The 17,082-nt window shown below is 43.4% G+C and overlaps 1 protein-coding gene across 7 annotated transcripts in view; it reads right to left on the bottom strand.

Annotated features, from left to right (window-relative positions):
- Positions 1-2,987: 2,987 nt before the first annotated feature.
- Positions 2,988-17,082, bottom strand: part of MIER1 (MIER1 transcriptional regulator) — a 34,499-nt gene continuing 20,404 nt past the window's right edge. For 3 of the 7 annotated variants that reach the window (XM_059478814.1, XM_059478812.1, XM_059478815.1), the window contains 9 exons: positions 15,938-16,070; positions 14,386-14,450; positions 13,995-14,067; positions 12,226-12,377; positions 10,732-10,813; positions 9,079-9,173; positions 7,815-7,942; positions 5,339-5,475; positions 2,988-4,175 (listed from right to left, as the gene is read on the bottom strand). In XM_059478814.1, the coding sequence (XP_059334797.1) occupies positions 3,850-4,175; positions 5,339-5,475; positions 7,815-7,942; positions 9,079-9,173; positions 10,732-10,813; positions 12,226-12,377; positions 13,995-14,067; positions 14,386-14,450; positions 15,938-16,070 (1,191 nt within the window). In that variant the 3' untranslated portion in view covers positions 2,988-3,849. The other 4 variants (XM_059478817.1, XM_059478813.1, XM_059478818.1 and 1 more) reach the window with 4 other exon arrangements.

Below are 17,082 nucleotides of genomic sequence, written 5' to 3'. Positions count from 1 at the left end.
TTCTGGAAGTTTTTGGATGGGAAGGAGATTTTCTGTGAGGGTGCAGCTCCAGCCTGCTGTGCTGGGGAAGGTGTGGAGCGAGTCAGCTGCTGCCTGCTCCAACATCCCACTCCTGGAGCAATTCCAGAGCCACAATTCCCCTTTTTTGTGGGATTTTGTGGTCACTGCAGGCAGTTGGGGTGTCCTGGAGCAGCCCCTCAGCACATTCCCCCTGTGAACACAGTCAAAAAGAAATCCCTGATTATTTTGTCTCCCAAAATTCCAGTAAAACCTTGGCTTTGTACCGGGCAGGGAGGGTCACAAACCTTTCCCGGTGTGGAGAAGCCCCCCAGTCCCAGCCCAGATGGGGTTGCTGGTCCCAGTACTGGTTCTGGTTCTGGTTTTGTACTGGTTGTTCTGGTTCTGTCCTGGTTCCCAGGGCCCAGGTGCTCCTGCCCTTGCTGCAGCATTCCCAATTCCCAGATCCCAATTCCCAAATCCCATTTTTCTCCCCCTTGTGCTCCAGCTGCACCATGCTGAGGTCACAGCCAGCAGGGTGATTCTGCCAGAGGGGTTTTTATGATTTTCTGTTTGTTTTTGAATCTACTGGTTAGATTTGCAGTCCTAAGACAGAAGGATTTTTAAAGCTTTTTGATTTTTTTTTTGTCCACACTGGGATCCTGCTGGATCCTAAACACTGGGAAAGCCAAGAATTCCTCTAACAGTATTTTCTATGCTATTAATTGACTAAAAAACAAATGTTTTCTATAGAGAATCTATTTACAAAATGAGCATTTTAGTGATGAAAACCTGAATGTATGGCAGGCTGTGGATGTGAGGAATGAGAGCAGAAAGGATTTATGTGCCTCTGTATTTTTGTATTTGCTTCCAATAAACCAATGAACCAAAGCTGCTGCTGCCTCAGCCTCTCTTCCCTGGTGGAGAGGGTGGGAATGCTGGGCTGGATAAATCAGGGATTTAGGGGGCTCCTCACAGCCCCCAGTCCCTACAGGGTGAGGGGGGGAATTCTGGGTTTCCAGCTTTGAATATTCCTTGGGAAGGGATTTGGAGACATTATGGGGAATGAAGGGAACAGCTGGAAGGTGATGCAGAAAAATGGGTTTTGTTTCCATGAGTTTCATGCAGAGGACCAGAGTCACTGCTCTCCCAGCCTCTGAGAGGGAATATTCCACCCCTCTGGAGCAAGGAAATCAGGAATTTTGGATGCAGACAGTAAGTTTAAAAATATTTTAATAAGCTTTTCCAGAATTGCAGACGGGGAAGGGGAGGAAGAGGAGGGAATTACCGACAGTGCAAATACTGTGTGGAAAAAATGTATCCAACAAATCTGTGGGGTTTGTGTGTGTGGGGGGAATTTATAGCACATTGAACCCTCTGGGAAGCCCAAGGATTCCTGTTGGACTGGATTCCCAACTGCACAGAAGGCTTGGAAAATAAAAGCAAAGTTAGCAGATTTCCAGGATTTTCAATAGCTTTAGTAGTGCAATGACTTATCGAGTTACAGTGGCTGCAGTTTGAAACATGAACAAATATTGTATAAAACACCAGCATAAACAAAAGGCAAATTAGAATTAAATATTCTTAAAGTCTAGCTGAGCATTACATAGTGGATTATGGAATGTCAGGTCTCTTCTAAGTATCACCAAAAAAAAAAAAAAAAGAAAGAAAGAAAGAAAGATAAAAAACAAAGCAACATTCCTGAAAATATACACAGTGCTGGATTTCACACACGAGCCTGAGACAATTCACTTGGAAACTTTCCTATGGATTTTTGGGAAGTATTTCCAACTTGCAACCGAGAACAAAGAGCATCAAAATGAAACTGAAAATAGGATTCTGCTTGTGTGGAACCGTCCTTGAGGTTCTGCTCACGACCAGAGGGGAGAGTTAACAGCAACCTCTGCCTCAGGCATTAATCACTGCATTCCTTAATTAACACAGGCCTCAATTAACGAGCCTCACCCAGAGGCTCTCCAGGAGCAGGGCTGGCAGGCAGAGCTGATCATTCCCCAGGGTTCTGCATCCACAGCCCATCCTCATCCCCAGGCTTGGCTCATTCCTGATCACAAAGTCCAAGGGAACGTCAGTGGAGAAGAAACCAAATCAGCCCAAGCCCTCAGCACTGGGGTTTGGGTTTAAACATCCATTTCAAACCATTCAGTCCAACTGGAACCATAAAGAGCATAACCCTGCAGAGAAAATAACCAGTGAAGGATGAACAGCACACCTGTGAGGAGGAGGAGGAGGACACGGGGTCAGCAATGGTACAATTGAACAATTATCCCAGATTTGAACAGAGCAGAAGTGGAGCCGGGCTGAAGAAAACAACCAAACAAAACCAAAGTGAATTGGGATTTCAAACGTTCCTGATTGCTGGATGTAAATCCTACACCCACAACTTCTCACTGGTGCTGCTGGCAGGGTGACATCACCCTATTGCCATTTATTGATGAGGGATTTTTGGTTCTCACACTGGAATTAGCTCTCCCCAGCTCAATGTGAAATTCCTGCTCTCCCTTCTCCAGGTGAGCGTGTGCAGCAGCAGAGGATGCCAGGATTTCCTAGGCTGGAAAAGACCTTTGAGCTCATCAGGGGCTCCCAGTGCAGCCTCCTGTGCTGCTCAGCAATTCCATCCAGCCCCAGCTGCATTTCCAGCCTCGCTGCAGCCCTGCTGTGCTCCCTGGAACCTGGCAGGGCACAAACCAGGGATGATGGAGGGCTGAACCTGCAGAAGATTCGGGAAACTCCAGAATTTGGCTGCTGGGAGACTCCTCTGCGTTCCAAACAAAGGGAGAAAGAAAGCAAGGAAATGTGTGCAATGCAAGCAGCATGCTTAACAAAAATTGAAACATCATTATTTGCCATAGAACAAGAAAAAAATAACACATTTCCAAAATCAAATGCCTCCTAACCATTCTTATGTTAATTATTTACCAGTTTCTGGGAAGAAAATTAACACGTTGGTGATTAATTTTTAACTCCATTGATTTGGTTTGGTTTGGTTTTTTTTTTTTTGTTGGTTTTTTTTTTTAGAAAAGACTTCAGCAAAATAAAAGGAAGCTGACATTAGACTCAGGGTATCAACTCTCTCATAAAAGTTTACCAACTGTACAAGGTAAGAAAATTATACAAGCTTTTGTTTTAAGAAAGGACAGTTCAATCAAGACATAAGTACTGTAAAAATCTTTCAAAGGCTACAAAGAAATCTGGAAAAATACAGAATGTATTTCTTTAGCCCAGATAAAGAATATGGAAAGACATCATTGATGTCAACAATTTTACATAGACAAACCTGACCTGGTTTATTTATTTACCTTTTAAAACTTCTATATATAAAAATAGTTGTGCTCATAACTTTCAGGATTCATGAGGGTTCCTTAGTGATGGAGTGACATTTTCCTCTCTCCAGCAGGAGTGGAAGTCTCTGTGCCTGCTCTGTCTTGGCTTTTCCTGTTTTATTTTAACTTCCTGCAAAGCCCCAAATGCTTTGTTCACTTGTACACTGATTAAATGCTGTTTTATACATTAAATGCTGTATTAACACATTCTTTAATGTATTAGGCTGGGAATATTTTTGCAGCAACTCACTGCTTTGTTCCTTAAATATTTAAGAGCCTTTTTATCCCAGAACTGCAGCTGCCAGCTCTGAGAAATCCAATATTCTCCTGCTGCTTTTCAGCACTGAAGAAAACCAAATCATCGGACCTTTAGAGCCGACTAGAAGGTCTCAGGAAACAAAAAGAAAACCTCAGATTGTTTATGGAACTGGACTTTGGAAGGTAACCCATCAACCCTGAAAATTTTAGACACCCAGAATTTACTCCAAGGAATAAAATCAGCTCCCAGCACTCAGTCTTCCAGAGTTTCCAGCTCCTCCAGCTTCCCGTGGGAGTTGGTTTCCTGGAAGAACTCTGAAGCACCCGGGCTCTCCTTCCCATTGCTGTTCATTCTCCTTCTCTTCAGAGGCCTCTCGCTCTTCTCTTCCAGCTCAGGCTCGTTCCTGGGGGCTGAGTGAGCCACTTTGGGGTCACTGGGGAGGTTTTCGGGCTCGTAGCCGTTCGTGTCCAGCTCTGGGTGAGGAGTTTTCTTCCCACTGCAAGGTCCATTGGCGTGCAGCCCCTCCAGCTTGGCCTCCTCCTTCCCTGGCACCTCCCCCGGGCCGTTGGCAGAGACACCTGGGAGGGAGAGAAACCCTTCAGCAAGGCTCAGCAGCACAACTGCCTGGGCTGCCTCAGGAAAGCACAGTCTGAGCTCAGATTCATTTAAAATCCAGGGGTTTTCTCCTCCTCACTGTGTGACTGATGTGCACACAACTGACAGAACCTATGGAAGTGCTTAAAAGGAACAGAGAATGTCCTGGAATCCCAGGACCCCAGGTGGGCTCTCCTCAGGAAAGCAGAATTTGAGCTCAAATTCCCTTAAAAATCCAGTGTTTTTCTCCTTCTCCTCATTGTGTGACTGATGTGCACACAATTGACACAGGGAGTTCATGGAGTGCTTAAAAGGAAGGGAATGTCCTGGAATCCCAGGACCCCAGGTGGGTTCTCCTCACCTAGGCTGGCTCAGGAAAGCAGAATTTGAACTCAGAATTCATTAAAAATCCAGTATTTTTCTCCTTCTCCTCACTGAGTGACTGATGTGCACACAATTGACACAGGGAGTTCATGGAAGTGTTTAAGAGGAGCAGAGGATGTCCTGGAATCTCAGGACCCCAGTGGGCTCTCTTCACCTGGGCTGGCTCAGGAAAGCAGAATTTCAACTCTGCTTTCAAATGGATTTATCTTCCTGACAAGGCCCCTGCCTAAATGCAAACATGGAGGGGGTTTTAAAAACCACTTTGAACTTGAAATAGGCTGCTTGTCTGTGGGGGTGCCCACCTGGAGAAGAGGAGGCTTTGGGAGAGCTCAGAGGCATTTCCAGGGCCTAAAGGGGCTCCAGGAGAGTGACTTGGGACAAGGCACGGAGGGACAGGACACAGGGAATGGCCAGGGACAGATGGGACAGGGGGAGAGAGGAACAGGAGCAGCCTGGGAGGGCGGCGAGGGGCTGGGATGGAACTCCCAGAGGAGCTGTGGCTGCTCCATCCCTGCAGTGCCTGAGGCTGGCTGGGAGCAGCCCGGGATGGGGATGGTGTCCCTGGCAGGGCAGGGATGGCTCCCAGGCCCAGAGCAGCCCGGTATGGGGATGGTGTCCCTGGCAGGGCAGGGATGGCGGGGATGGTGTCCCTGGCAGGGCAGGGATGGCTCCCAGGCCCAGAGCAGCCCGGGATGGGGATGGTGTCTCTCAGGCTCTCCCAGGCCTCCCGGGATCGCCGTGCCGGGGCAGCCCTGCCCCTCACCGTTGGGGGTGCTGCTGGAGGCGCACTCGTCCCGCTCCGACTGGCTGGTGCTGCTGTTGGAGGCCGTGGGCGGCGGCGACGGGGCCCGGCTGGAGGCGGCGCTCTCGCTCTCGTCCAGCAGGCGGTCCATGTAATCCCTGCGGGACAGACAGACAGACAGACAGAACTGGGACAGGATCCATGGGATCCCTGCGGGACAGACAGACAGAACTGGGACAGGATCCATGGAATCCCTGCGGGACAGACAGACAGACACACACACAGCTGGGACAGGATCCATGGGACACTTGCGGGACAGACAGACAGAGAGACAGAACTGGGACAGGATCCATGGGATCCCTGCGGGACAGACAGACAGACACACAGCTGGGACAGGATCCATGGGATCCTTGCGGGACAGACAGACAGAGAGACAGAACTGGGACAGGATCCATGGGATCCCTGCGGGACAGACAGACAGACACACAGCTGGGACAGGATCCATGGGATCCTTGCGGGACAGACAGACAGACACACACACAGCTGGGACAGGATCCATGGGATCCCTGCGGGACAGACAGACAGACAGAACTGGGACAGGATCCATGGAATCCCTGCGGGACAGACAGACAGACAGACAGACAGAACTGGGACAGGATCCATGGAATCTCTGTGGGACACACAGACACACATCTGGGACAGGATCCATGGGATCCCTGCAGGACACACAGACACACAGAGCTGGGACAGATCCATGGAATCCCTGCAGGACAGACAGACAGAAATGGGACAGGATCCATGGAATCTCTGTGGGACACAGACACACAGCTGGGACAGGATCCATGGAATCCCTGCAGGACACACAGACACACAGAGCTGGGACAGATCCATGGAATCCCTGCAGGACAGACAGACAGAAATGGGACAGGATCCATGGGATCTCTGTGGGACACACAGACACACAGCTGGGACAGATCCATGGGATCCCTGCAGGACAGACAGACATACACCCAGCCAGCTGGGACAGGCTGGAGATGCTCCTGCACACACTGCAGCTGTGGGAAGGTTTCCCATTGGCAGAGGGCAGGGAGGGCTGGGATTTTGGGAATTCGGAACTGCTCCCAGGGATGGGATTCCCAAGCAGCTGGGGCTGCCCCTGGATCCCTGGCAGTGCCCAAGGCCAGGATGGACACTGGGACTGGAGCACCTGGCAGTGTCCTCTGCCCCCATCCCTGCCCTGGATGGGCTCTGAGCTCCCTCCCAACCCAAACCATTCCATGATTCCAAAACCTCTATGTGCTCCCAAGGGGATCCCTCCGGCCACTAAACCTGAATTTGCTGAGCCACCAATACCAAACCATTCCAGTAAAAATAAATCCCATTTGTGCACAAAGCCCCCAAAGGGGTCAAGCTAACAGCAAGTGAAAAACTCCAGAGTCCAAGACATTCCCATCTGTGCCATTTATTCCAGAGCTCCAGTTCAGGGCAGGATGGAGATGGAAACAAAGGGAGATGGTGGATGAAACCCTTGGATGTGGTGGGAGGGATGGATTAACTCCAGAAACTTCTCCTGACACGTAATTATCCTGGAATTCCACCCTGAATTCCCTGAATTTATCTGCAAAATCATTCAAGAGCAGACAAGTCCAGTCCTTAATGACACTGCTGCTGCACCCAACTGCAGGAAGAGACCCAAAAATGTCTCTTTTGGGGAAAAATGAAAAATAGGGGGAAATGGGGGGAAAAATGGAAAATAGGGGGAAATGGAAAATAGGGGGAAAAAACCCATGAAGAGATGGAAGGGAAGGGGGAGCCAGGCAGTCCCTGCCAGGTAAGAAACTCTCTGTAACACCCACAAAGTCCCTGATGGCACTCTGGGTGTCCCAGAGCTCTGAAATGTTTGGAGGAACAATAATATTCCAAAGAAGGATCAAGAGAGGAGCCAGGAAGAAATGAGGAATGAAAATAATAGTAAAACAGCTTGGCAGGAGGCAGTGGAAAGAGTGGGAGAGGCAGATCAGAGCTTTGGAATGAAGGGCAGCAGAACAAACTGGGAGCTCTGCTCACACATTCCCTCTTTCCTCAGGATGGGAATGGGAAAGCAGCTTTGGAGAGCCCAAAATCCCCTGGGATTTGTGTTGTGCTGGCCAGAATGATGGACAAGCAATGCACCACAAATTCCACCTGGAAATGGGAATTCATGCTTTTGTAGAAAATATATTTAATTAAAACAAACATTAAAAAAACCCCCATTAACTTTTAAAAAGTAAACCAATCAAATCCTAACAGAACTCAAACTCAGATTGCTCCTCAGTGCAAAGTGTTTGCCTTGCCCCAAATCAATGCACTTCACACATTATTTATACACACTTAGGGCATTTTTTTACACTTTGGCTGTTTTCCTGCTGCAAATTAGGCTCTGAATCCCTGAATTTTCAGCTGAGAAGAAGATAAAACAAAATTGAACCCCAAAATGATGAAATCAGGCACATCTTACGTGACCCCAGGGTGCAGGTTGTATTTTTTCTTCCCAAAGCGGGTCTGCTGAGCGAAGAAATCGTAACGCTCCGACTTTTTCCACATGTAATAAAAGGCCACACACTCCCCCACCGAGCGGGTCCGCACCTGCAGCACGCACAAACAAGCCTGGGTCAACTCCTGCTCCAAAAAATCAGCATTTCTAGCAAAAAAATGTGAAACTCCAACTCTAAGCTGCTTGGAAGAGGGGAAATTCTTGGGGTAAAATTTCAAAATTGAGAGGGAACTTCAGGGTGTTGTAAAAATATTGGAGAGAAGGAAAGGAAAGGGAAAGGGAAAAGGGGAAAGGAGAGGGAAAAGGAAAGGGAAGGAAAGGGAGGAAGAGTGGAGGAAAGGAAGAGAGGAAGAAAGAAAGAAAGAGAGGAATAAAGAGAGAGAGAAAGAAAGAAAGAAAGAAAGAAAGAAAGAAAGAAAGAAAGAAAGAAAGAAAGAAAGAAAGAAAGAAAGAAAGAAAGAAAGAAAGAAAGAAAGAAAGAAAGAAAGAAAGAAAGAAAGAAAGAAAGAAAGAAAGAAAGAAAGAAAGAAAGAAAGAAAGAAAGAAAGAAAGAAAGAAAGAAAGAAAGAAAGAAAGAAAGAAAGAAAGAAAGAAAGAAAGAAAGAAAGAAAGAAAGAAAGAAAGAAAGAAAGAAAGAAAGAAAGAAAGAAAGAAAGAAAGAAAGAAAGAAAGAAAGAAAGAAAGAAAGAAAGAAAGAGAGGAAGGAAAGGAAAGAAGGAAAGGAAAGGAAAGGAAAGGAAAGGAAAGGAAAGGAAAGGAAAGGAAAGGAAAGGAAAGGAAAGGAAAGGAAAGGAAAGGAAAGGAAAGGAAAGGAAAGGAAAGGAAAGGAAAGGAAAGGAAAGGAAAGGAAAGGAAAGGAAAGGAAAGGAAAGGAAAGGAAAAAGGAAAAGGAAAGGAGCTCCTCCCACAGGAATTTTGCACTTCCAGTTACAAATTCTGGGCTTTGAGAAACCAATTTGGATGTCAATATTGGGAAAAAATGGAGGAGGAAAAAATTCTTGCCTGGAGCCATCCCTGGAAGGGTCCAAGGCCAGGCTGGAGCAAGCTGGGATACTGGAAGTGTCCCTGCCCATAAGATTTTTTAAGCCCTTTCCAACCCAAACCATTCCAGGGTTCTGATTCAACAGCAAAAATGAAATAATTTTGTCCATTTCTTTATGAAGGACAAAATTTATTCATAATTACTTTGTTTTAAATGTAAAAAGTGAGAACTGCACTTAAAGCTTACCTTATTTGCCTGAATCACGTGGAAATCCTTGCCATAGACTTTCAGCCCTTGCTCAAAGTTCCTGCACTCCTCTTCTGTCCAAACAGACAATTCTTCTACAGCAAAATCAAAAATAAAAGCAATAAAGAAAATAGTTAATTAAATAAGCCACTAAAAGGCAACTCAAGTGACAGAAAAGATCTGGGTCCTTTCTCCAGCTGCTGATTCCATAGGAACCAGCCCAGGAATTTCACTTTTTGTTAAAAAATGGGAATTCTGCCTTGGAAGGACCAGACTGGGAAGTGGGAGGAGCTGGTTTATAGGGACTCTATAAATAAAATCTGATCTGGCCTCATTGATCCTTTGGGTCACCAGTAAATCAAATGGTGGGAAAGCAAAATAATCTCATTTATTGGATCCTTCCTGCCCTGTGATGTGCCCATGGAGAGCTTTGGAAGCTGAGCTCCCCCAGTTTGCTGTGCCTGACTGCAGCGTTTGTATTGTTATTTTTGTAAAATAAAAGGTTTATTTGCTCCTTTGTTTAGGATTGTTTCATTTTATGTGTCAGGGTTTTTAATGCTACACTCGGTAAAATAAAAAATTAATTTGCTCCTTTAGTTAGAATTAACTCATGTATCGGGATTTGTAATGTTATACTTTGTAAAATAAAGGGTTTATTTGCTCCTTTATTTAGGATTATTTCATTTCACATATTAGGGTTTTTAACCTTATACTTTGTAAAATAAAAAGTAAATTTGCTCCTTTATTTAGGATTATTTAATTTTATGTATTAGGGTTTTAAATGCTACACTTTGTAAAATAAAAAATTAGTTTTCTCCTTTATTTAAAATTAGTTTAGTTTATATATCAGGGTTTTAATGCTACACTCTGTAAAACAAAAAATTAAATTTCTCCTTTATTTAGAATTAACTAATTTATAACATTTAATGTTATACTTCATAAAAGAAAAGGTTTATTTGCTTCTTTATGGAGAATTATTTAATTTTATGTATCAGGGTTTTTAGCTCTACTCTATAAAATAAAAAAATAATTTTCTCCTTTATTTAGAATTAACTCATTTTATGTATGGTTTGTAATGTTATACTTTGTAAAAGAAGAGGTTTATTTGCTCCTTTATTTAGGATTATTTCATTTTACATATCAGGGGCTTTAATGCTACACTCTGTAAAATAAAAACTTAATTTGCTCCTTTATTTAAAATTAATTCATTTTATGTATTAGGGTTTCTAATGCGACACTCTGTAAAATAAAAATATAATTTACTCCTTTATTTAGAATTAATTCATTTTACATAGCAGGATTTGTAATGTTATTTTTGTAAGATAAAAGGTTTATTTGCTCCTTTGTTTAGAATTATTTCATGTCTCATGTTTGTTGCATCCACTTTGATGACTGAAAGGTCTAGAAGAGCACAATAAAATACCTAAAAAATACCCAGGCGAGTTGTCAAGAAGTAATTTTCAATCTGAAGTTGGGGCTGAAATCCCAGACATTTGTATCAAATATGGCCAGGAAGGGAATTTCCACATCTGCTAATTCCATTCTCCCAGAGAACAAGGAGAGATGCATTTAAATGAAGATTAAACCAACGTTCTGAGCCTGTGGCAGCAAATGTGGGTGGAAATCAGTGGGAATTGAGGAACAGAAACTCACCTCTGGCTGCTTTGACATTGAACCTCAGCCTCCTTAAGGACTCCTCCGTGTCAAAATTGCACTTCACCAGCTCATAGAGGGCCTGCAGGGAGGAAAATGCACAGTTGTAGATTTTCATGTTTCTCTTTGCTGATTTATGACCGGAGATAGCTCAGGGATGCCACTTGTAAGTTTTCTGTGAGCTGTTTAGGTGGCCTGGAAAGGCCCAGGGATGGCCTTGAAGAGCCGGTGCTTCAAAGGATGAGGAGAGACTCCTGATCTTGTCTCGGTCTCGGTGTTTATTAATTGTTTATCTAAAAGATTTTCTTTCAGCCCGACAGAGGTCTGCACAGCAAGTCAGCCCTGGGCACACTGCGAGCCCCCGGGCGGTCACTTATCTTTATACCCGAAGTTACGTGTACAATATTTATCATTTCTCCCCAATACCTTCTACCCTTATTAACCGGTGCACTTCTAGTAATGACCAATCCCCAAGTGCCACCACCACCACAGAAGATGGAGGCCAAGAAGAAGAAGAAGAACAGGACACGCCCCAATTCCTCCATCTTACTTCTTTAGACCCCCCTGTACCAAAATCCTAAATCCTGTGTTTCACACTCCAATTAACTTATCCCTTCACCATTCACCCAGTGAATTCCTCCCAGTCCTCATACAGGTCTCATCTCCTGTGTAGGATTAAAGCCCTGCCACCAGACACTTCTGGCAACATTCCAGGACTCCCGAGCCCCCCAAGGGTGGTCTCGGCCTCTCTGCACCTCCGTCCTGAGGTGCTGAGATCCCACACACAGTGACCCTGCAGAGCCACCCAGAGCCTGCTGGGCCAGCAGCACGCCCAGAAAGCCCTGACACCTCTGAAGATTAAAAATAAACCCTTGGAATCAACACAGCGTAATCGAAGATGTATTTACTGCGGTTACACTTCCAAATCTCTATTTACAGAAGCGAGAAAATGCCCAAGCAGAGCACTGCAACTTTTTCATCCACGACACACATTTGTAAAACTGATGGAAGGGTTTTTCTGAAGCTTTTTCATCTACTACACACGTTAGCAAAATTGATGGAGGGTTTTTTTGGAAGCTTTTTCACCCACTACATACATTTGTAAAATTGATGGAGGGGTTTTTTTGAAGCTTTTTCATCCACTACACACATTTGTAAAATTGATGTGTAGGGGTTTTTTGGGTATGAAGAAAAAAAATTAAGTGAACATTCATAGAGAATTTAATGATTGAAAAATTCTGTACCTGAGAGAATTAACTCATACAGATTCATATATATATATTTTTTATTTATTTTCTATTATATATTTATTTTACATAAATCAACATTAAGCCCAAGTTAACAGTTTAACATTCTCTGAGAGGTAAAATCCTCATAAATTTCGATGTCCACAAGGAACAATAAAACTTCAAACCCAATTTTACCTCTTGGGAGTAAAGTGAAATAAAAAGATGATTAATTCTAGAAAATAAACTGCATATTTATTTTTTATACCTGCTCATTGTCTTTAATGTGGGAGCCCTCAGGAATTGCATCCAGGCCCTTCTCCTCTCCTGTGCGCCTTGAGGCCTCGTTGAGGAATTCTATGACTTTGTCCTCTGGTAAAAAGTCAGGGTTCCAGAGCAGCTGGTCATCATTTTCATACACTGGAAAAACCCCAGGGAGAGCACAAGAAAATGAAACCATTATAATAAAATTAAATAATTATAAAGGTAATTATTGATCAACCTTGGGGGATCATGGGGGCACCATTAATCTGGAAATCAATAAAACCTCATGGATGCAGAGATCCAAATGACCTGGGGTTTGGTCTTGGGGTTTGACTTTGCTTTCAAATCCTGGCATGATCTGGGTTCTGGATTTTAGAACTCATCCTGCAGCTCCAGAATTTTAATCTCCACCTTTTCCAGAGCTTTCACAGGAGTTTGAGGGCAGGGAAGCCACAGTAAACCAAATTTAATGGCGAAATGTGGGCCAAGTGAGATATACCCTGATTATTTTGGAAGAGTTTTATTTTGGAAGAGCCAAGCTTGGACTGCAGCAGAATAAAGTGAAATTCTGGCTATTAAAGTAGGAAAATATCCAGAGCTTGGCTGTGGACTCCTACAACCTGAGGAAGAGCAGCAAGGAAGGAATTTGGGCACTGATTCCAAAAGGAATGCTTGGGAGAGCACAGCCAGCTCAGGGAGGGAGGTGTGGGGCAGCTCAGGGGGTTCAGAGATCAATCTCTACGTGGAAAAAGTATTTTATAATGGAAATAAATACAAATAAACTCCCAAAAGTGGTAAAGAAATGATTAAATGGCTTGCAAAGAAAGCAGCTTCACTTCCCCCAGGACACACTTTGGGAACAGTTCCCAGAAAGTTTTGGGGTTTTTGTTCCAGAGGTTCCCACTCAGCTGATGTTTGGCTGCTCACTCAAGAAAAATAAAGAGTTCTAGGAACCCTCAGAGAATCCTGGAATGGTTTGGGTTGGAAGGGACCTTAAAAAGCATCCAATTCCATGGATTCCCCTGGGAGGAGGGAGCTCCACTGTGCCAGGTGCTCCAAGCCCTGTCCAGCCTGGCCTGGGAGCCCCAGGGATCCAGGGGAATGCAAACCTCCCTGGCATTGAGATAACTGAGCACAAACTTGGCTTCTGGGAGGGCTCCAGGCTTTGTGCTGGTTCCTTAAAAACTAAATTCTACAAAGCTACAAAGAAATCCATTCTCATTGACCTGCAGTGGGAGCAAATCCTTAGCAATGGGCTGAATGAGCAGGAAAATTTCCTTTTTCTGCTCCCAGCTGGGTTCAAACTGGATCTGCCTTTCCTGACAGCATCCAGCCAAAGCCTCTGCTTGGGATGAGGGGAAAAATTGCTGGGGAAAAAAATCCACAAGAGCAGAACTTCTTCTTCCTGATTGAAGAGGTACAAAATGTGAAAAGCAAAGCTGCTGGTACCATTTTGCCCTTTTTACTGTGATAATCTAGTTCCAGCAGTGCAATTTCTCCATTAGCTGTTTCATTTCACACAAAAGAAATCCAGAAGTGAAGAGGCTGCAGCTTGTGTGGATCACTAAATCAGAATCCAAGGGTTCAAGAGACAGCAGGCCAAGAATAAATCCTTCTTTTCCTCTTCCTCCAGCTCTGCTGAGCACAGGATGAGCTCTAATGTGATGATGGTGGCTCTAATTGTCACTCATTTATTAAGACACATGACATCAATCCAGTCTTTTCCTTCTCCTAATCATTGATCCCAAGGAGCAATAAATGGTCAAATCTCACCTTTTTCAGTCTCTTTGTATTTGCAGGTGCCAGCTGGAATTTCAGCTTGGAACATAGAGCCCACCATGATTTCCTGAGTGGAATAAAAAGAAAAGGTGAAGCCCCCCTGAGATTTTTTGTTAGCAAACAGGAGCATGTCCACATCTTTTTTCCTCCCTTCTTGAAACTTTCGTTGTTTAAAATCTAAAAATGCAATTAACAGGTTTCAAAATTGAAGGCAGCTATATGGAAATGGATTTTTGACTGCTTGGGGAGGATTTAAAGACTTCTCATTACCAAAACTCTGCTATTTATGGGGAAAATCTGCAGAGGATTTAGGTGCTCCACAGAGCTCAGAGTTCCCCAGTAACAGGTTAATTAATTATTCATGAAATGTGGGCTGAATATTTACCTTTTTCCAGTCTTCTGAGGGAATATAATCTTCATCTTCTTCAGATTCCTCCTCTATTTCACTATCTGCAAGGAATTTCACAGCCATCTGAGCCCAGAGCAGCAGGGCTGGCAGAGCCAGCAGCCCCAGCCCTGCTCCCTGCCTCCCTCCTTATCTCAGGGACACTTTTGGGGACAGCACTCCTGGCTCAGCAGTGACAAGATTAAAAAATGACCCACCCAGATTTGGATTAAGATACAAGCCAGGCTCTGAGAAATTGAGAAGATATAAATAAAAACATCCCTAAATTTTGTTACTAAATTCACGTTTCTTTTCCCTTGGCTTTGAAGGATCCCCATCCAAGTTTATTTTGAATTTGTGGGAATATTTTTGTGGGGTTCAAGCCCTTTTCCATCAGCTCCTGGCTTAGTTGCTGCTGGTTTTTTTTCAGATAGGTCTCAGCAGAAGGTGGGAGAAATCTGGGAGTGTTTCCTCCTGGGATTTGGGAGCCTGGGATGCCCAGCAGCACTTCCAGGAGATTATTTGGGATAAGGACTGGCAGGAATGTTAAGCTCTTTATGGTATAGGCCAGCTGCCTTTCCCAAGGTGCTGGCTTCTGTACAGGATGGGATACAGCAGCATTAAAATTATCTAGACATTAAATGACATTTTATAGACAGCTGAAAGCTGTGGAAACCCCCAAACCTAATGCAATACACTTGAATTAAGTTAATTCTGTGCTTAAAAATAGGAATTTATTGAAGATATTTGCAATCCTCTGCACAGCTACATACTTGGCAATTCTTCATTTAAATTTAAAGGTTCCTTGGCAATTTTGGATTTAAATAAACCACAAAATAATAATTGCATTTCTAACTAATAATTATCAAGTGTAAGGTATGGTGAGGAATCTTTTATTTGTTCAAACACAGAACAGAAGGAATTCAAATAGCAACAGCCACTTTTATTGAAAAAAAGATGAAATATCTGCTGTCCCAAGCAGCCCAAGAGGGTCAGATCCCATCAGGGGAGATTCCAGGGAAATCAGAGTTCAGGGGTGAAAATGATCAGCTCAGTGCTGGCAAAACTGGAATTCTTGAATTAAATTTTCTTCTTAGTGACCTCCCCCTTCCACTATTTCAGGGTTAGCAATTCTTGACCTTTCCCAGATTTTACTGCTTTTCTGTTTCTCAGGAAATCTGTGTTTTATTGGTAGGAAATTTCAGTTGATTCTTCCCTTCAGGTGGACTCTGAGCTCCTCTGGATGAGAACAGAGCCCAGGCTTTGGCAAATAACCAGGGCACACCAATTAATTTTAACCTGTAAAATGTCAAATTTCAATGATTCAATTTCCCAAATCTTTCTTGTAAAATCAGAGATTATTTCCTGTCCTTCCACAGAGCCAGCAGTGCAACTTCAGCCCTCAGCTAAAACCAGGACTTCCCTTGTTTGTTTTGAGCATGATTCTCATGCACAGCAGTGCCACGAAGAGGAAAATCCAATATTTTTAGGGCTCAAAATGCATTTCTGGCACAGGATACTGGGATTTTGGGGCTGATGAAACTGGACTTACTGGTATCAAAATATTTACAGCGCCGAGGGCGAATGATCTCCTGGGGGTCTTGAGAGGCCACAGACGGGGCTGGGTCATCGTTGGAGGACTGGGTCTCGTCCTCCTGCCCTGACGAGTCCTTGATGGTCTCCTCCTGCCACAAGAGCAAACCAGAATCAATGAGGGAGCAAATCAGCAGCACCTCACTCATCCCTGGCGGTGAAAAATCTGGTTTTGGCAATATTTTATTACTAGATTAACCCCAAATCACTTTTATTTGTGGCATGTCCAGGCTGAGGCACCACAAATGTAACTTCTTATTGTGTGAACACATTTTGAAGTTGTTTTTTAAGTAGATAAAACTTAAATCTTTGCTTTTTTTTTAAATTCACATGGTTTATATTGAATTTCATTTCAATGACATTTTACTTTGGTCTCCAAAATAATTTCTCATGAATTTTCAATAAAAAAGGGAGAGATTTAGATGGAAATAGTACCTGCCATAAAAATCCAAGTTAATTAGGTGGTTCAACCCCACAGGAAGAACAGGCTTGGCTCAGTACATTGACACAAGATCAAAAATAAGAATAAATTCCTTAATTAGAATAAATTCCTTTATTAGTAACATTTTAATGCCTGAACATACTCTGAGGTTGTTTTTAAGCAGATCAATAGAACAGCCAGACTGTCACAAATCTGAAATATGGACCCAAATGAAATGTGAATCTTTGCTTTTTTTAAATCCTCGTGGTTTTTATTGAATTTAATTTCAATGAAATTTTACTTTGCTCTTTAAAATCCTTTCTCATGAATTTTCAATAAAAAAAGAGAGGGATTTAGATGGAAATGGTACCTGCCATAAAAATCCATGTGAATTGAGTGGTTCAACCCCACAGGAAGAACATGCTTGGCTCAGTACATTGAGACAAGACCAAAAATAGGAATAAATTCCTTTATTAGTAACATTTTAATATATGAACATATTCTGAGCTTGTTTTTAAGGAGATCAATGCCAGACTGTAACAAATCAGAAATATGGACCCAAAGGAAATCTGAATCTTTGCTTTTTTTAAATCCTCGTGGTTTTTATTGAATTTTATTTAATTTGAAAATTTTACTTTGGTCTTTAAAATCCTTTCTCATGAATTTTCAATAAAAAAAGTGAG

This window comes from Ammospiza nelsoni, chromosome 9 (genome assembly GCF_027579445.1).
Source record: "Ammospiza nelsoni isolate bAmmNel1 chromosome 9, bAmmNel1.pri, whole genome shotgun sequence".
Lineage (NCBI taxonomy): Eukaryota > Metazoa > Chordata > Aves > Passeriformes > Passerellidae > Ammospiza > Ammospiza nelsoni.
Note: the sequence above shows the minus strand (reverse complement) of the source record. Positions and strands in the feature narration are given on the sequence as shown.